The 20,802-nt window shown below is 40.4% G+C and overlaps 2 protein-coding genes across 2 annotated transcripts; one reads left to right on the top strand and one right to left on the bottom strand.

Moving 5' to 3' along the window:
• Positions 1-445: 445 nt before the first annotated feature.
• Positions 446-6,702, bottom strand: rhoua (ras homolog family member Ua; the record flags this gene model as incomplete). Its single annotated transcript, XM_080848409.1, has 3 exons — positions 6,239-6,702; positions 5,780-5,838; positions 446-901 (listed from the first exon to the last, which is right to left on the bottom strand). The coding sequence occupies exons 1-3, from the start codon at positions 6,486-6,488 to the stop codon at positions 446-448; spliced, it is 765 nt and encodes a 254-aa protein (XP_080704535.1). The 5' UTR covers positions 6,489-6,702.
• A 1,148-nt stretch (positions 6,703-7,850) lies between these two features.
• On the top strand, positions 7,851-16,645 carry pdcd2 (programmed cell death 2; the record flags this gene model as incomplete). The annotated part of the gene is made up of 6 exons (XM_080848441.1): positions 7,851-8,220; positions 8,909-9,145; positions 10,484-10,621; positions 10,726-10,826; positions 12,139-12,252; positions 16,478-16,645. The coding sequence occupies exons 1-6, from the start codon at positions 7,905-7,907 to the stop codon at positions 16,643-16,645; spliced, it is 1,074 nt and encodes a 357-aa protein (XP_080704567.1). The 5' UTR covers positions 7,851-7,904.
• Between the last annotated feature and the right edge of the window lie 4,157 nt (positions 16,646-20,802).

Below are 20,802 nucleotides of genomic sequence, written 5' to 3'. Positions count from 1 at the left end.
GGAAACATGGGAAGAGGGTAAGGGGGGGGGGGGAAGACTGCCCTGGGAAGAGAATCATCTTCCGAGGGGTTAAATGGTGGCCTGTGGAGGGGCAGGAACGTCATAATGGTCAGCTTTTTCATGGTCCTTTGAAGTGATAGCCAAGCAGTAAATGACCGTTGATCTGTTAGTGTCACGACTCGGACTAGAGTTTTTTCCACTCTTTCTTCCATTTGTTCTGATCTTCAGTCCCCCCCAGATCCCGTCACCTCGAAGCCCCCCCCTTTATAGCTCACATTGAGGAAAGGTCCCTCTGTGACCACCATACATAAACCAAGGGTGGAAAACACAGCTCCACAGTTTAACCTGAACGACCTTCACGCTAGGCCAAAGACCTTCACGCTAGGCCAGGCAGACGCTAGGCCAGGCAGACGCTAGGCCAGGCAGACGCTAGGCCAGGCAGACGCTAGGCCAGGCAGCAGTATTTTTTCCACCAGGAGTGGGACAGCTTCTTCATCTTGTGTGGCGTGCGCTTCTTCAGCATGTGCTGCTGCTGTTGGCTGTCGCTGTGCTGGATGCTGGCCAAGATGGCGGCGTCGAACACCTCCTTCAGGTTCTTCTGGGTCAGCGCCGAGCACTCCATGTACGAGATGGTGCGGATGTCCTCGGCGCACTGCCGGGCCTCCTCCGGCACCACGGGCCGCTCCTTGTACTTGGCCAGCTCGATCAGAACCTTCACGTCCTCGCGCAGGTCCGACTGGGTGCCCACCAGGATGACGGGCGTGCGCGGGCAGTGCCGGCGGATCTCGGGGACCCATTTCTCCGAGACGTTCTGGAAGGACGAGGGCGCGACCACGCTGAAGCAGAGCAGGAAGACGTCGGCGTTCGTGTAGCAGAGGGGGCGGAGCTTGTCAAACTCATCCTGTAAGAGACGAGGTCAAAGGTCAGGGCGAGGTCAGACACAATGTGTGGGTCAAAACAAAGACTCTAAATAGAGTTTTGAACTTTATATTAGTTGACATTATATAAAAACTAAAACTAAAATGTGATCATTTGTGGGTAGGCAGAAGAACTTATATATTGGGATTTTATTTTAAGGTCAGACACAATGTGTGGGTCAAAAAAAAGACTCTCAATAGAGTTTTGAACTTTATATTAGTTTACATTATATACATACAGTTGGAACCATCTCCCACAGAACATTAGAGAATCAACCTCATTCAACAGCTTTAAAATAAATCTTAAAAAATGGTTAATAAAAAAACTTAAATGTGATCATTTGTGGGTAGGCAGAAGAACTTATATATTGGGATTTTATTTTAAGGTCAGACACTCTTGTGTGGGTCAAGAAAAAGACTCTAAGTAGAGTTTTTAACTTTATATTAGTTTACATAGAGTAGGTTTGTATGAGTTAATGGGGTAGTGAAAGGGGCTTAAAACACCAAGGTCCTGGGTCTGATACTCATACTGATGACAAAGCTTATCAGCACTGTAGCCTACTGTACGTTGTTTTGGATAAAAGCTTTTGCTAAATGAATAAATAAAAATGCTTCAGTCTTCAGTCTTGTCTCACGTCACCAAAGTAATGCAGCACTGTACTCCCAAACGCCTACTTACAATAACGACAAAATAGCGACACACAGCCACACTAAACGTTTTTTTTTGTATGTTGCAGGCACACGTATTAAGAGGCTCCTGGACTCTCTCCAAACACAAAAATTCCGAAATGTAAGTCACTCATTGTGTGTCAAAAAATCAAAACACATCCCTGACAGGAAAGACCAGCCAGAGGTTTCCAAGGTTATTTCCGCTATCTGAGAGAAAACGAAGGCTGACGTACAGGACCTGCTGACTAAGGTATTCCCTGAGGATGAACTGTTTTAAAGTTGTCCTTCTAAAAGCCTGGAAGGGCTAGCTTGTGATCGTGTGAAAAGCCTCTTATGTTCGGAACTGTATGTTTCTTCTGCTCCAGAACATCACATGTTTCTTTGACATAGGCCTTGTGGCAACCAATAATGTAACAACTTCTAATAACACAACACATTTCTGCGCATAATGTAATACGTTATTACATTCTTGTCTAGTTATTCTTTTATTAGCTGTTTTTTTTTTTTAAATACCACTACAAATGTAATTATTGTAGCCAATAATGTAATACTATACTTGTATAAGTTTCACTTATTATCAAATGCCAAACTTCCATAACACTTACCCTTACTGTTCAACAACATCATCTCCAAAAGGGGCTGTATATCACATAGCTTGACTAGCTGTTGGATAAATTATGTCATACTCCCACCCCAAGCAGGTAAGGAGGAGTGTATTACTATGTTTGTACACCCCTACTTCCTCTCCCTTCACGGAAGGAAACAAAAAAATATTTAGGCTACCATTAGTATCTCCCTCGACACTAATCGAGATTTATATTTAACATTAACTTCGAAGAGACTTAGTAACAAACAGACCTTCTAGGTCTCGATTGTTAATACATTTTACTATAACCTTTCAGGAGTCAGGTTTGGTATATATACAGACAGAGAAAGAGAGAAAGACTGCTCTCTCAGCTCTCGGCTATAATTGTGTGTTTGCTTAAAACAGTAATTTTAATACATTTAATTACCAAGGAAGTGTGAACTTACACTCAAATACAGTGTTTGACATTATTGGCTCAGTTATAATTTTTTTTTTTACTTTTTTTAACCCAGCCAATAACTTGATGAATGGTTCAGAAATAATTACATTATCATCTTTTATAACATTAAGAACAGAACAATTTTTACATTATTGGCAGTTATCACATTATTGGTAGTTATCACATCATTGCAACTATAGGCCTCATATACAGTATTCTTCTTCAAAATAATGTGACTGAAATAGTTTAATTTGTTACATGTACCTTTGTGCCTTTTACAAGTTAAAGATGAAGGAAAAACAGCCCAAGAATTTCCGTTTTATTTATTCAACCTCATACAGTATGAGAAACCTGACAAGACAGATACAACGTCCAATAGTGAGGGCGAAGAGCAAACATTTTTATAGCTTCCTGCTGGGGGTGGAATGTCTCAGGCCTACTGTAAGACCTGTAAGTACCAGGTCCACAGTTCTTGAAACACAACATTCAAATTGAGTTGCATCTAACCAAATGCTCAATTCCAGCCCTGAGGCTAACTGAGAGCTGCTGTAAAACCCCTGTCAACGACACCTTTACATATTGTGCGTGCATTACAGAGAACTACACCCATTCCTGAGAACTAGGCCTAAGTTCGGTCATATGGATTGCAGGATTTTCTAGCCCAAATGACCACCCACTGAAGTTTCACTCAGGGGCCATAAGAGGGCTTATCTCCTGTTACGTGCCTTTAATCCTGTCATCTGGCTACTCGCGCAATTCACCGGCGATTACCTATCGCTCTCACACATCTGAACTCTCTGTGATGTGAGCACATGTCAGATAGCAGGAGCATTCCAGAGCAGAATTCTGTATGTTGTTTATCAACAAAGCATTCCAACTCTCTTTCTCTATCTCTCTCTCTCTCTCCCTTTCTCCCTCTCTCTCCCTCTCTCTCTCCCTTTCTCCCTCTATCTCTCTCTCTCTCCCTCTCTCTCTCTCTCTCTCCCTCTCTCTCTCTCTCCTCTCTCTCTCTCTCTCTCTCTCTCTCCCTCTCTCTCTGTCTCTCTCTCTCTCCCTCTCTCTCTCCCTCTCTCTCTCTCTCTCTCTCTCTCTCTCTCTCTCTCTCTCTCTCTCTCTCTGTATTTCACTCTTCCGCAGACTCTTCAGCTTTCTGGAAGTACTTGCTCGTACACCCATGTCATTTCCTGAAAGAAGCAAGTTAATGAGGTCTCTTGGCCCCAGGAGTGTTGAGGATGGAGGATTTGAGATTCATTTTTAGAAATGCTGGAAGTTAAGCACTATTGTGGTGATGTTAATTAACTCCAGTGTACGTGACTGCCATAATTTACATAGTGACTGAGAAGATGAATTAAGAAATGTTGACAAATTATAACTGGGCTGTTTTTCAACTGCATGAAAATATTAACATACTAACATTGGGATGTATGTCAATGTAGTAGGTATTTATAGGTTACTTCTTTTAGTGCAGGACTTTTTGATAAATGACTAAAGGCCACAGAAATGTATGGTAGCTGCTCTTAAAAAATATATGTTGACAAACTCAATGGTAGGAACATTCATTCTGATCAGATGGTAGCCAGTAACACCATTGGATGGGATCTGATAGCAGCCAGTAATACCATTGGATGGGATCTGATAGTAGCCAGTAATACCATTGGATTGGATCTGATAGTAGCCAGTAATACCATTGGATGGGATCTGATAGTAGCCAGTAATACCATTGGATGGGACCAAGTCTTAGTATTTGGCCTAGTTGAGTGGCCGCTCCCCTCCAGAGCAACAGGCAGGAAACTCTGTGAACCCTGGCTGAGCTGCTTCTAGGCAGGAGACTCTGTGTGCGTCTAGACAGAGCTCTCTTGGCCTGCCTTCCCTTCGGCTCTCCCTTATTTGCTCTGTATATCACGTTTTCTCCCCCCCCCCACTCTCTCAATCTGCCTCAAACTTTCTCTCTCACGCACGCACACACACACACAAAAATAAAACGGTTCATTTTGCCCCCTCTCCGGTTCTCTAGTTTTCTTAATTTCCCTCTCTTAAACTCTAACAAACTATCTCTCTATGACTGTCTCCGACACCTATTCTCTCTCTCGTTCCCACACACTCACACACAGAACTCTCTCCCGCTCTCAACCTTTTCTGTGTTTTGCTTTCGCAATCTCTCTCTTTTCTCAGTCTCTCTCTTTCTCTACCAACAGCCGGTTCCAGTCCCCCTCAAATAACACAAGGCTCACATTTCCTCTGACCAGCCCCAGCTGCGACTCCACTCAGGCATGGTGTCCGTACCCCAGCCTCATTCATCACAATTACCCACGTTTCCCCGCTCTGTGAGGCCCCTACAGCGCTCCAGCTTGGGCTGGACCCCGACCGCACGGCAGGGGAGACCCTCGCTCCACGGGTGCCTCCGCTTCTGGGTCAACGTCACTTCAGTGCTTCTACGCTGAGCTCAGTGAAGGACAAGCCACAAGTGGTGAGCCGATGCTGTAGGCTACAACTCCGTGTCGGTCAAAGCAGACCGCGAACACCACAGCTCACCAATGACCTTGAGCCAGTCTTTTCGGCATCTGTGGTGGTATTGGATGCACTACAACTGGGTTACCTCATTTCAGCAGACTATTCCAGAGGGCTGAAGAGACCCTGGTCACGCGTTTTACACTTCCCCACCACAGACATTTCAAGGGGCAAAATAGTATCAGCAGTGAGGAGATATTAAGCATCTAGTTTAATACTGCAGGTTTTGGAATCAAGTAGAGATACTGGAGGATGCTGATCTGTTTGTTGTGACTGAGTGGCTTTTCAACTGATGTCCGAAACTATTACTTTCCCATCTTAATGACACCCTGGCTCTTTGCCACCATGTCACCGACCCCATCCAAATCCCCTCCTTCCATTGAATGGGAGGCTTGTCAGTGTCCATGAAGGAGTGTGCAGAAGTCTTTGAGTGTTTACAGAAAATGCACGGAGGACATGCGGTGTAATCAACTGTGTGCTGTTCTTATAAACAAGCTATGTCAGGCGTTTACATTGTGTCTTAGACACACTTCTTGACTCTGACAGAACGGCTCTCATTGCGATAGCCATAACCCATTAGCCAATCGCTCTCATTCTGAAATTAGAATGAAATGACATCGAAAGCAAAACAAGATGTAAACATGTAAATAACAAACAAACCTGGCCCGCTGTGTCACACAGCTGGAGCTTCACCGGCCTGCCATCAACCGCCACCACCGCTGAGGGGAATGAAAAGTAAACACAAAGTGATGAGGTGGACCTTCAACTCTCTGTCAACTTCTGCTGCTCATAACTTTAACTAAGGCAGATAAGATGAATAAATATGCTTGGGTCTGTGCTGCCTTTAAAATGACAGGAAAACAATTATGTGAGGTAATCCGGGACAAATCACTCAGGAAATTGTATATATAATTATCAAATCATATAATACCACAGCAAATAACTCACTAATATCAATATATCATAGGAGAATAAATACTGTTAATAGCCCATATATTATTGAGGAGAGGAATTACTTGAGAGAGAAAGATTATATGGATGGCTTTTATCTGATGATTGCACACATTTCAACTACATTTCTAAACAAATTCTTAGATATAAACATTTCATCCAATTTACCTGAAAAGTTGTCAAAGGCAGTTGGAACATATTCAGTTGGATATCCGTTTGTTGTGTAGCTGACAATGAGGCTGGTCTTTCCAACCGCCCCGTCACCCACGAGCACACATTTAACCTTGCGCTCAACTGCCGCGCCGGACCGACTCTTCGCCCCCGTGGAGGTATCTTTGCCCCGAAACCTCCGCGCGGGCACTGGCGGAACAACCGACGCCGTTACGGGTTTGTATTCACCGACAGCCTGCGGAGGCATGCCTGTGAGGAACCGAGCACCCAGGAGTTAATCCCAGTTTCGCCAATCCATTTGGTTTACTTGCCCCACATCACCACACAAGTTGCCGTCCGTTTCAGTTCATTTAGCCTACGTACCAGGCTCCACTTTATGTAGACTTTCCATGGCGAGGAACAAACAAATTACTTTCGCAAGTGAAACTTTACTCATCCATCTTAACGTGAAAAAATATCCTTCTTCCAAGAACACAGGCTAAGTCATGAAGTGAGGGTGGCATTAGGTTCAGCCCGCTCTTGGTCGCGAGGAGTGCCTGCTAGTTCTCTTGTCCCAGTCCCCCACTCCAGCCTCCGCGAGCTACTATACCAAACAGCATGACATCATTGTGTGTGGAGAGAGGGAGTGAAGAAAGAATATAGCTTCATCTTGCTAACCAATGGGGGGCCAGTGGGGCGAAATCAAAGACTCCCTCAGATAAATGAAGTTTCATGCACTGCTATAAAGAGACAGTTTAGTTAACGCGAAAATGTTTCTTGTCCCGTAACACATAATATAACAGTAGCCTATGCTGATTACAAATTTAAATAAAAGTAAATGTAATGCCTTAACATTGCAATAACTAATTTAGATTTAATAGCCACGACATTTAGGCTATGTCGGCCAGCTCTGGAATATATGTTAAGTATTTATCACTAAATATTTCATTTTACAGCCTGATGTGTTGGTTGATTTTTTTCTCTCATGGTTACTTAGAGTGCACTTGCCAGAGTCTGAGGTAAGGGAATGCTGCCATCTAGCGGACATAAAGGTTTGCGCAGAGCTGTGGCCGTCGTATGTTGTGAAAAGGGAGTCAGCAGTGATGTGCTGATATTTCTGACCGACTAGAATCTCAAAATCATACGATTCAAACGTGGTTTAGCTGTAACTTTTTATTTTATCTATATTTACTTTTAGGGACAACATACAAAAAAAGGTAAACGTTTTGCTACCCTTTTTAGCTTCACACCCTTCAATAAAAATTGCGTAATCAGACCGCTTATTTTAAATCAACTTGGACCTCCTCGTGCGCAACTAAAACTTTTGCATGCATAGCCAGTGTTTAAGAGAGACATTAGAGACCTTCACTTTGCATTGGGTCTACAGCAAAGACTGTGGTGACATGAATAAACTAGGCTATCTATGTAGATTGTGCAGCTTCCTAAATTACTACAATATAAGCATACGCATTTTTAAATATAACTTATACTGTAGATGTGCTATTTGTACGAGGAAGCTCTTTAGCATTACTCGAGAACACAGAAAGTGGAACGTTTGTCAACGCCTTCGTTTTACACGAGACATGAAATCCGAACAACCTTCTCGCCACATTGTCCAAGAGAAAGTAGATGTACCATGTTGACAGTTCTGTAGCGACCCGAAGCGTTATTATTTTATTTCACAATGGCAGCAACAAAATCGGACACTTCCGATAAAGAAACAGGCGTTTTGTTGGGATTTGTGGAAGAAGCAGACGCCTGGCAACTTTGCAGTTCTCAGTTTCCTAGTAAGGTGGGTGGTAGACCTGCTTGGTTGAGTCAGTCGGATTTACCAACTCTGTCTGATCTGACATGTGCAAAATGTCAGCTCCCAACAGCATTTTTACTTCAAGTCTATGCCCCGTTCGTCGGCCAAGACTGTAGTTTTCATAGGACGCTTTTTGTATTCTGTTGCAAGACGCCAACCTGCCACACGCGAAACGACAACCAGTGCTTCAAAGGTAAGGTCATGACTCAAAAGAAGATAGCCAAAGTTAACCAAGTTTGGTTGGTTTGTGACTATATTAACTATGCTAAGTTATGCAGTTGACTGACCTAACGCTATTGCAGTTATACAGGGCAACAATGTTTTTTTCACCGATCTCAAGTTATCTTCTGCTAAGATAACTATCATGTTGGTTCGCAACAATGTGTAACAAGGGACGTCCAACAAAAACCCTTCTCACTTTTACTGTCATCATTATATAAGTAAACAGTGAATGTAATTGTAAGTTTATACTTTATACTTCGCAAGAACCCGATACAAAACTGAGGAATGGTTACAAGCATTGCTTTGGATGGCAGGATGAGACACCTAGCATCTGCAGATGTGCTTCTCAGGACTTAGTTGTGGTTTGGCTAAATTAATTTGATTGATTCATGATAAGAATCATGTGCTGGACAACAGGCATATCTTAACCACATAGATAGGAATAATAGACAGGCTGATTGGTACAGTTTGATCTTTTCATGAACAAGATCTAGGACTACTAAAGAGTTATGTTGTAGATCTGTATCATGTAAGGTTTTCTACAAATAGACAATGTCAGTTTTGTTGTTGTTGTTGACAGTTGTCAGTATTTCCATATTATCTATAGTCATCCTTGTGAATGTGTGTTGATCTGTTGTATGCACTGCTTATGTCCCCAGTGTTTAGAAGTCAGTTATCAAGGAAGAATGACTTTTACCCATACGAGCCGCCCGCGGATGAAGAGTGTGAAGAGAGCGGTAGTGACCTTGTGCTGGAGTCAGGAATTAAACTCTGCAGACTGTGTGGTTGTCCTGGACAGAAGGCATGTTCACGCTGTCATGCAGTTATCTACTGCAGCAAGGAGCACCAGACTATAGACTGGAGGCACAGCCACAAGAAGGAATGCTGTAAAGAAGGTAAGGGGCTTACATTTAGAGATATTCATTCAGAGTTATTCATTTAGAGACATTCATTTAGAGTTATTCATTCAGAGTTATTCATTCAGAGTTATTCATTTAGAGTTATTCATTTAGAGTTATTCATTTAGAGTTATTCATTTAGAGATATTCATTCAGAGTTATTCATTTAGAGTTATTCATTCGGAGTTATTCATTCAGAGTTATTCATTTAGAGTTATTCATTTAGAGTTATTCATTTAGAGTTATTCATTTAGAGATATTCATTCAGAGTTATTCATTTAGAGTTATTCATTCAGAGTTATTCATTTAGAGTTATTCATTCAGAGTTATTCATTCAGAGACATTCATTAAGAGTTATTAATTTAGAGACATTCATTCAGAGACATTCATTAAGAGTTATTAATTTAGAGACATTCATTCAGAGTTATTCATTCAGAGTTATTCATTTAGAGATATTCATTTAGAGTTATTCATTTAGAGTTATTCATTTAGAGTTATTCATTTAGAGTTATTCATTTAGAGTTATTCATTTAGAGACATTCATTTAGAGTTATTCATTCAGAGTTATTCATTTAGAGTTATTCATTTAGAGTGATTCATTCAGAGTTATTCATTTAGAGTTATTCATTTAGAGTTATTCATTTAGAGTTATTCATTCAGAGTTATTCATTTAGAGTTATTCATTCAGAGTTATTCATTTAGAGTTATTCATTTAGAGTTATTCATTTAGAGTTATTCATTCAGAGTTATTCATTCAGAGTTATTCATTCAGAGTTATTCATTCAGAGTTATTCATTCAGAGTTATTCATTCAGAGTTATTCATTTATAGTTATTCATTTAGTTATTCATTCAGAGTTATTCATTCAGAGTTATTCATTCAGAGTTATTCATTCAGAGTTATTCATTTAGAGTTATTCATTTAGAGATATTAATTTAGAGTTATTCATTTAGAGTTATTCATTTAGAGTTATTCATTTAGAGTTATTCATTTAGAGTTATTCATTAAGAGACATTCATTTAGAGATATTCATTTAGAGTTATTCATTTAGACGTTCTTAGTCATCACACATTTTCAGTCAAGTTGATGTATCAAAATTGAATTGGTCAATGTCTATCAGGGCTAAAACATTAGCCGTGTTTCCACTATCGGGCCGAATCTGGGCGAGCTAGTGTGTGCCATGGCCAGTTGTGTTTTCATAGTCACTTCCGGGTGCTTGATCGTGCCTTCCCAGGGCTTCCCAGGGCTTAAGTTCTGGGGCTTTGGGCCGCTGATTACTCTTGAGCCAAGCACGGGTGAGTACCAGATTTGTCTTTAACATTTTGCCCATCTGTAGCAGCGGCCATCACAAAGGTGACTACTTCACCGTTCCTGTTCCCCGAGTTTGAGCTGGTCACAGAACCTGAAGAGTTCGGGGAAAAAGATGAGCTGACCGTTGATGTGGAGGACAGTGAGACCAACCCCACTGATAACGGTACATGTATGAAAATACTTCCACAGACACATCCACAAAGACTAGATCATCACTTTACAGAGGCTGTAATTGACACCAGTTTTGCTTGTATTTCCTTTTCGCAGACTTGGATGAAAATGAACTTGAGGATGCGGCCCTTCATGAAACTCAGGACAGCAAAGTGGTTCAGAAGTTTAAACAGAGGACATCTGTAGAGCCACATCAGGTTTGCTCTTCATTCATTTCTCAAAGCTGTGTGGTAGGCTGAATCACAGGTCAATTACAAAGTCACAGGGCCTGACTAAGGGTACGAATACACATAAGCGTCTTTTTAAAAACGGGACGCTAGAAAATGCATTGATTCCTATGGTTTGGCGCGCTTTACGTGTGCGCCTTTTCTCAACCACGCGTTTCGTCTTTGTAGCGTTTTTTAGGTGCGCTTAAAAGTTGAACTATTCTAAACGTTCCAGCGCAAGGCAGGGAAGCGCACCGCTCATCAGTGTCACACTCGGCCCAGGCAGCCAATCAGATCAAGCAACAGGCGGGCTTAACTACTTTATCACTTATTTCCTGTTTTGATGCTGGAAGATGTGGTATGATTAAGCAATATAGCACGAGTGGGAGTGGGATTATCCCTTACTTACCCCACTCCCATGAGTATTGCTTTTATAAAACAATTCTACAGTCAACAAATTAACATTCAAACAAACGAAAAAGAGTTCCATTTTCAACGTCAGATTTTTGAATGAACGGTTTTCATCAATGCGCTTTTATCGCGGAGTGATTATTATTAGCTGTGAAAAGTCTGTTTTGGCCGCCGCACTTTGCCAAGGCGTTACTGAAGCGTCTGCGCCTGTAAAAAGATGCTTATGTGTATTCGTACTAGGGATGCAAATGATTAATCGACTTTAGATTAATTGTCGATTAAGAGGTTGCTCGATCAAAATGTATTAATCACGATTAATCGCTATTGAGGCCGAATTATTTATTTATTTATTTATTTTAGGCAGAAAAATGTTGTGGAGTATTCAGTTGAGGATTGTTGAGGATTTCCCAATTAATAGCCTAGATGCAGTTTCTTCATAATCTATAGGCTCAATAATATTCTGTGTGGCTCTCTATTTAATTTCTTCTATTCTTTTTTTTTTATGTCAAGATGCAAATGCAAGAACTGAGCCAGTCCATAATTTATTTCTTTTTTTTAATTTAAAGAATGTATTTTGTTATACCATAAACAAACTTTTCTTCTTTCTTTTCCTAATGCATAATTACTTGAGGAATGTATAATAGAATATAATAGAATATAATTATCATAATGTAATGTAATATAATAACTCAACTATTTAGCTGATATTTTTAAAGGCCCTATTGAAGCACTGAAACTCAGGTGAAAAACGCCGCTTATCAATTAATCGAAAGTCGATCGATAAGATTATCAACTAATGATTAATGAATTAATCGATAATTTGCATCCCTAATTCGTACCCTTAGGGTGTCTGATGCGGGATGGAATGTAACTGATATTCTTTGAACTTCAGGTTCTGCGATATGAAAGAGCTGGGTCTCCCCTATGGGTGTCCTCTGAGCATAAGCCACTCGAAGAGAACATTCCCAACTGTCCCTGTGGTGCCAAAAGATGTTTTGAGTTTCAGGTGAGTTTCAGAACGTGTCTGAGCTGTGTTCTCCTCCTTGCATCCCCCACTCTTTACTCAGTCAAGTAAGGGGATTGTAATTACATTAATATCAATGTTATTATTAATATTAATAATTATACATTATATATACACATAATTAATATATATATATATTAGGGCTGCAACGATTACTCAAGTTACTCGAGTAACTCGATTACAAAAAATGATTGAGGATTTTTTTTTGCCTCGAGGGTTCGTTTAGTTCATATCATGCTCTGGTGTCACCATTTCATACGGACTTTTATTATTGACGCGCGCGCATTCAAAGATTTACGGTCTCTGTAGACAGCTCCGTCAGTCTAGGTTTCAGTATGGTAGTGACCAGTTTAGTTAAGCACACAAGATTCACATACACGTAGAACAATAATGATGTAAGCACTCGAAACTTATTTGTCACAGTCACAGTATGGTGAAGTACTATTTTAGGCATTGTGTGCCTACCTTATGATAGTACGTAGTTTCATGAAGTGCAGGGTACGTTATAGTAGCGATTGCGGGCTAAGTGGAAATTTAGCTATGTTCTGCTCTTATGTTGATTCGATGTAGTAAGTAGGGCTGGGTATCACTAGGTACCCCACGATACGATACTATCACGATATTTTACCCACGATAACGATAATATCACGATACAGCGATTCTGCGATTATCGATATATTGCAAGAAATTTCACCCACGATACATCACGATATCTGTGTCACTGAAGAAATTCAGAATTTATTAATTGCACTGAATCCATTTCACATGAATTACACATGAATTTCACATGAATTGCACGAAAAATCAAGAATCAAGAAAAAACAAGTAAAATAAAGTGTACTGCACAGTGTACAGAATGATGCAAAGTAATGCTTCAAAAATATTTTCTGCAAAGTAACAGAAAATTTGAAAACAAAATAAATGCAGAAAACATATTTCAGCGCTTAGTTATCAACTTTTCTGTAAACAATGGACACAGTGCTGCTGAACAAGCAGAATCAAATTGTTTTATGAAAACTTTGTTCTTTGTGAACACAGAGCATTTAACCTATGCTTAGTATTTAACTTCTGTACAATTCAACTACCGTAAATCCTCAAATAGTGGCCGGGGCTTGTATTTACTTAGGCTGCACAGCGCACCGGCCTTTATTTGGGGCAGGCTTGTATTAGGGGCAGGCCTTTATTTCCTACTTATCTTCTGTTATAGAATTGTACTATTTAAATAATGGGCATAATTGCAGTAGGCGAATATAATTAATTGCATATGCGTTCAACACTTCCTGCACATCGCGTAGCGCTTTAGGTCAGGGTGTGTCAACGTAAAAAATAAACATCGGAGTTATGGTCTTCACTGTCAGTCACGGAGGCAAATATTTCCAAAGCCTTCAATTTAATAATTTTTCTAGACACTCTATTATGCTTATCGCGGGCTGAAAACATATATTCAACGAGCTGGTTTGATATTCAGCCTTTCTTTCTTTCTACCTCCACCTGCTAGTCGTAGCCTATCGCATTCGTCTCGGGTCAATGTCAAACTTCTTTGCTGCTTTTTCTCCCGAATGTTCTTCAGCAATCATACACCATCTCTTTGAATTTAATATCAAAGTTACGTAAGTCTATTACTGCTTTATGATCCCTTCTGGAAAAAGTAACCTAGCCAACTAAAACGTTACAGATAAACAACAGTAGGCTATACGATACGTGCATTTAGGCTAAACATTCGCCTTGTAGCCCTACGTGAGGAAATTTCTTTTTTAATTGCAAACAGCCCATGAGATTAGCCAACAATATCATATAATATAATATTAATCATGAGGAGAAGATGTATTTGTGAAATGCATTCAATTAAATTGTGATGCCTACTTTGAGGCGACGGACTGATGCTGGTAGGCTACAGTAATATACCGGTAGGCTACTTTATTTTACCCCCGGCTTGTATTCGGGGCCCGGGCTTTATTTGTCCGTATGGACCACGACCCCGGCTACTATCTGAAGCCCGGCCTCTAATTGAATCCCGGCCTTTATTTGAGGATTAACGGTAAATCTGTAATGTGCAAACGTTTCAAAACAGCATGTTCTTCTTCAGGGAGAGCAACTGGTCAGCATGCTCAGAGGGGAGACAGCTCCTTTGAGAGCTGATTATGTCACCTGCTGTAGAGAAGACACGTTCCGCAGGTAAAAATGTAAACAAAGATGGCGGACCAACTCCGCTGACGGTCTTGTTTTGTATGTAAATGTACATGTTGTCAGCGTTTTCGCGCTTAGATTTTTCAAAAGTTACCGAGAAATAGATACTGCATTATCCGATAACACCATCATTGTAACCATCAATAATGGTTGATGTGATTTGCGAGGCGTCACTCAGCCAACTTTCTAACATCAGCACGTTAGCCTACGTAAGCTACGTAAATAACCTACGGTATTTCAGCATACTAACGTCTTCTTTTTTTTTCACTGACTGCAGTGGACTTCACTCTAATTCATGAGCGCCCTCATGTGGGGTCTTGAAGTAGTGACTCTGTAGATTAAGTCTGTAGCGGGTTTTTGTGAGAGAATCTGTTTAGAACGGCTGTATGTTTATTGTTTAAATATCGATATTTGGCGTCAGTATATCGATAACGTCCCGCAAGACGAAATATCGCGATATATCGTCATATCGATATTTTGGCACACCCTTAGTAGTAAGGATGGGTTCATCCTTATAAGTTTATATTTCGACTGTTTAATGTATTATGGATGATATAATGTTGCCTAGTGTGTCCACTATCTATTAATATTAGTTGTGTAATTGTTATCATGTAGCAAAAACTCATGTTAATGTAATTCAGTGCAGTGCTGATTTGCCCAGGCTATTCTCATTGAACACACATATTGTACGATCGTACGCATTGTCATGTAATGGAAATTGATGAATTAAATGGAAATAAAGAATACTGCTTTGGTAATCGTGGGTGTTCTAACAGTCACTGCCCGAGCGATACAACCAAGCAACCTAGAACCAGCAAATACAGTTCTTTAACTCATTAACGTTAACAGTTCACCATGCGGAGCCACTTCAATGTAACGTAAATGTTGACGCTAGCTGATTTACGATTGCTAGATACTATGGACACAAGCGTAAGTTTGAATTTACGGTGTGAGGTTATTTGTAGACTATACTATGAGTCATAGTGATGCTAGGCATGATATTACAGTAAGTAGCAGAGCGAGTACAACTGCACCAAGATCTCATGTCATGCACGTCTCTCCTCCCGCACGCGCGGTCACATACACACAGCTGCTGAGTTTTGACCCAATTAAAATGTTGGATTAAAAAATGTTTTCTTTTGTCAAGAATAACAGCCAATTGCTTACTATAACTAAATTATTTCAGGCTGCAACTGTCCCTAAACCCAATGTACTGGTAGCCTACATTGTCTCTATAACGCTCGCATTGTGTTTCCATGGCAGCAGTCTAAAGTTTGCAACCCAAACCAGTGAGCAGCATTTATCATAGCAAGCACACACAGAAACACACACGAACATTACTCCCAAAATATCTCAATCTGTCTGCTAATCCTTCAGAAAACAATGACTAAGTGTTACATAAACACAAGACGTTTATGATTTGAATGCAATGGGGTTAGTTACTTTGACATTTTGGAGGTTTTGATAACGCGATCGCGGCAACTGCGCGATGCTAGTCGGTTGGATACGTTAGCATGGCGGCTACGTTAGCATGGCGGCTAATAATGCCAGTCACTATTGACATGACGTTGTTGAAAACGCAAAATTACTTTAATCCGATTACTCGATTAATCGATGAAATTCTTGATAGAATACTCGATTACAAAATTATTCGATAGTTGCAGCCCTAATATATATACAGCCGCGGAAAAAATTAAGAGACCACTTCAAAATTATCAGTTTCTCTGGTTTTACTGTTTATTGGTATGTGTTAAAGTAAAATGTACATTTTAGTTTTACTCTATAACCTTAAATTTGGTAGGAATGTTGTCAGTAGGTTATAGAATAAAACAAAAATGTACATTTTACTTCAACACATACCAATAAATAGTAAAACCAGAGAAACTGATAATTTTGAAGTGGTCTCTTAATTTTTTCCGCGGCTATATATATATATATATATATAATTATATTATATATAAAAATACATATTATACATTCATTAAAATTAATGTATTTACTATTGTATTTTTCCTTACAGGTCATGCCACAGTTACTCATCAATCTGAAAGTGGACAGCACAGACGCCTCCATTGACTGGGGAACCCTGGTGGTTTATACATGTGCACACAGCTGTGACCACGGCAACCAATATGTCCCAGAATTCATCTGGAAGCAGGACTTTTACATGGATCAGCCTCCTGTGTAAATTGTATAGTTGATACAAAAATGATGTAAATATGTTATAGTGGAGAAATAAACTTCAGTTCTCAAAGAGACAAAAAAATGCAGTAATGATTTTTTATTGTTGAGGTTTTGGCCTCAACAATAATGATTACACAGTAATAATACACTTAAATATAGCACAGCTCTTCTGACAGTATGGCAGGATGAAATACAAAAGTTGGCCAATTTTGGCAACAATAATCGAGTACGTTTATTCATGAGCAAAGCTGAGCCAATCATTGAGCAATTTTAAGCAGCCCTTTTGCTCAACAGGACAAAAGGGCTTAAAATGCCTCCTTCCTTCCTTCCTTCCTTCCTATTCAGAGAGCAAGGATCGTCCCATTCTCCTTATTCCCCTCGACCAGATGCCATTCTCTACTATAGGAAGAGTAATGATGGATGGAGAATGGACCACAATTCTTTTGTCCTTGCCCCCTATAACCGCGGTATTAATAGATTATTTTTTGCAACTCACCGTCAGCATCATGTTTATTTACTTGACTATCATGAAATGCACCAAACATGGAATGTGTGTGCCAAAATACTGTAGAAGCTCAGAACGTGAGCAACCCTTTGAACAGCCTCTGAACGTAAGGAACTCTAATACTTTAAAGGCACCCAGTGCAACTTTATATAAACATTCAATGAAAAATAAACATTCAATTTCTAGTCTTTTTTACACGTAGTAAGTTTCAATAACTCCATACCATTACATATCGACATTCAAGGAGCAAAGATGAGACGTCGTTGTGTGGTGAGAACTGATAGAAAATAAACAACAACAATCGCCGGTGGGGAGAGGCCATTTTTCCATTGACTGGAATCCTGCTTTATTTATTGTGGGTCACAAAAAATTAAGAAAATGGCGGCGGTTGTTGTCGATCAGTTCTCACCACACAACAGCGTCTCATCTTTGCTCCTTGAATGTCGATATGTAATGGTATGGAGTTATTGAAACTTACTACGTGTAAAAAAGACTAGAAATTGAATGTTTATTTTTCATTGAATGTTTATATAAAGTTGCACTGGGTGCCTTTAAAGTATTAGAGTTCCTTACGTTCAGAGGCTGTTCAAAGGTTGCTCCCGTTCTGAGCTTCTACAGTATTGTACATGTTTTCAGCGTTTTCGCGCTTAGATTTTTCAAAAGTTACCGAGAAATAGACACTGCACTATCCGATAACACCATCATTGTAACCATCAATAATGGTTGATGTGTGTCAGTCAGCCAACTTTCTAACATCAGTACAAAAAATAATAATGCGTGGCCAAGAGATAATAATGCGTGGCCACAAGATAGTTAATGCGTGGCCACGAGATAATAATGAGTGGCCACAAGATAGTTAATGCGTGGCCTCGACATAGTTAATGCGTGGCCTTAGCTCGCGGGGGCTAATAGGTCGGGCTACGATACAGTGATACTATAATGAATAAAGGAAATTATAGTCTGCTTTTTTATCCAAGAATAGTTTTGTCATATTGTCATGCCAAGTGTAATGTTGTGGAGATTGCAATAAACGAATTAGAGAGAGTTTCACGTTGACAACGCAACAGCGTGTCGTTTATTTAATCATAGTCTACTCCAACAAACTGAAACTAATGCCATGTAACGCTGCACATGATAACAACAAACCAGCAGCGTGTCCTTAAAGAGACAGCGTCCCTAAAACTCAGAAAGAGATAGGCTACGGTATGGTGAATTGTGGCCATAGTGTCCACTACAATGTCAATAATAGTTTATTTTAAATTAAAATAAAATTAAATCAATTCAAACTTGTCCATGTTATCAATCAACAGTCTCTGCATGGAAACGAATGTTCTCTCCTTTGTTGGAAGTTCTCTCCTTTGAAAAGCGTCTGCTAAATGACTGAATGTAAATGTAAATGGCTGCAATAATTATCTTGTGGCCACGCATTATTATTTCGTGGCCGCGCGTTAACTATCTTGTGGCCACGCATTATTATTTCGTGGCCGCGCGTTAACTATCTTGTGGCCACACGTTAACTATTTTGTGGCCACGCATTATTATTTCGTGGCCGCGCGTTAACTATCTTGTGGCCACGCATTAACTATCTTGTGGCCACGCGTTAACTATCTTGTGGCCACGCATTAACTATCTTGTGGCCACGCATTATTATTTCGTGGCCGCGCGTTAACTATCTTGTGGCCACGCATTAACTATCTTGTGGCCACGCATTAACTATCTTGTGGCCACGCATTAACTATCTTGTGGCCACGCGTTAACTATCTTGTGGCCACACATTAACTATCTCAAGGCCACGCATTAACTATCTCGTGGCCACGCATTATTATCTTGTGTCCACGCATTATTATTTTTTTTATCCAATGTCACCAAAGGGGCTCCGTACCATTCCCTAACCGGAGCTTTTCGTTTTATTTCGAAATCAATGGCGGACATAATGCTTACGGTGGCTACGGTAGCAGAGTCAGTAGACCACAAGGCATGACATGAGTATTTTGGTGGTTTTTAACGATGTATACCGACAGTTAGCATACCTAGCTAGCCTAGCTTGGTAGCATTGCCATTGGTTCTGAATGGCAGTTATGCTAAGCAGCTGGCTATCCCCCCACCTGGGTCTGTAGTTAGACAGACGAAGAGGCACTAAATTGGGACACTTTTCGATTGGCGAGCGGGGGCAGGTGGCAGGCTGCAGGCGCTCGTTACAACGGGCTATTCCACCACCCGGCACCACCCGTTGGTACACTTTTAATCGGACACCTTTCGCATCTGCAAACACCCTTCAAGCCACCAGAACTAAGCTCTGCACCATGGGTGACCGGGCTTTCTCCTCTGCTGCCCCAAGGCTGTGGAATGCCCTCCCTGACCATCTCAGGGCCCCACAGTCTACTGACGTTTTTAAAAAAGGCCTAAAAACGTATCTTTTTTCAAAAGCTTTCTGCTAATTATGTTCATTGTTGTTGTTTTTATGTGACTATGTAGCACTTTGAGATCTGTATGATGTAAAGTGCAATACAAATAAAATGTATTATTATTATTATTATTATTATTATTATATGTACACACAGCGTGATGACGCTGCATCCTGCCTGTCATCCTGTCTGGCTATCCTTGATGTCTTGTCAGACACCTCTCTGACTGGACATCGAGGAGTCAAGAGAGCTCTCTAAGAATCGGAACGGAGGGAGAGTATTATAATCACAGATGTGCACTGTACTACAATGCAGGTCCTCCAGATTTTATAACTGCTGGGAAATGTAACTTGGGGTTTTGAACAGTAACTACAAATAGAGTAATGATAAAAAAGGAAATGATAGAGTAATGATTATGGAACCATATTAACTACCATATGCCATGAGCACTTGCTTGGGTGTTTCCATTTCAGCAGGTAGAACATTTTGATTCTCTGATGCAGAATTCCTTTCACGTCACAAGTCAAGACAAAGACTGGGTTGAGGGGCACTTTAGGATGAAGACAGCATGGCATATGGTATATAGAACCAAATGAAATGACAAATAAAAGTGAACCTTGAACTTTTCACGCAAGAACATTCCCTACAAATAACCTGTATTTAGTTGTGTAAGCGGCATCACCAATGCCAGGGCCTCCCAGTGAGTTGAGCAAAAATATTTGTTTCTGTTTGGGCTTCAATATCTGAAATGATGCACCCCGAATGATGGAACATGAAGAAACAAAACATAACTGATATCCATCAGATAAATGGGAAACACTTTTTAGTTTAAAGTTTTATGATGACTCAACAGTATTAAACAATAAGCACTCATTTGATACAAACTCACACATATCATCCAATGACCTGGTTTCCATGATGGAAGGAGCACAGTGTCCTGCATTTTCACATCAACCTACATACAGACTGTAGGAGCCATTTCTATCCACCTTTTTAGTTTTTACTTTTTAGTGTTACTTATTTTAGCCACTTGGGGGAGCATTGCACTGGGTGTGTCACGTCACTGGGAATTAGGTATGACTACTGCGGCCAGCAGGGGGCGCTCTGGGAGTAGGAGACTGTATACAGGTGTGGTAAATCAATTAGGGAAAGGTGTGGATGGCGGGGAACACACGGTTCTTACCGTAGCCTGAAACCCACTTCACCGACAGACTCTTGGCTTACATGCAAACAGCTCATGTAAGAATGGAA

This window comes from Sprattus sprattus, assembly GCF_963457725.1.
Source record: "Sprattus sprattus genome assembly, chromosome: 12".
NCBI classification, from domain to species: Eukaryota; Metazoa; Chordata; class Actinopteri; order Clupeiformes; family Clupeidae; genus Sprattus; species Sprattus sprattus.
The sequence above is the reverse complement of the archived record's forward strand: the minus strand, read 5'-3'. Positions and strand labels throughout refer to the sequence as shown.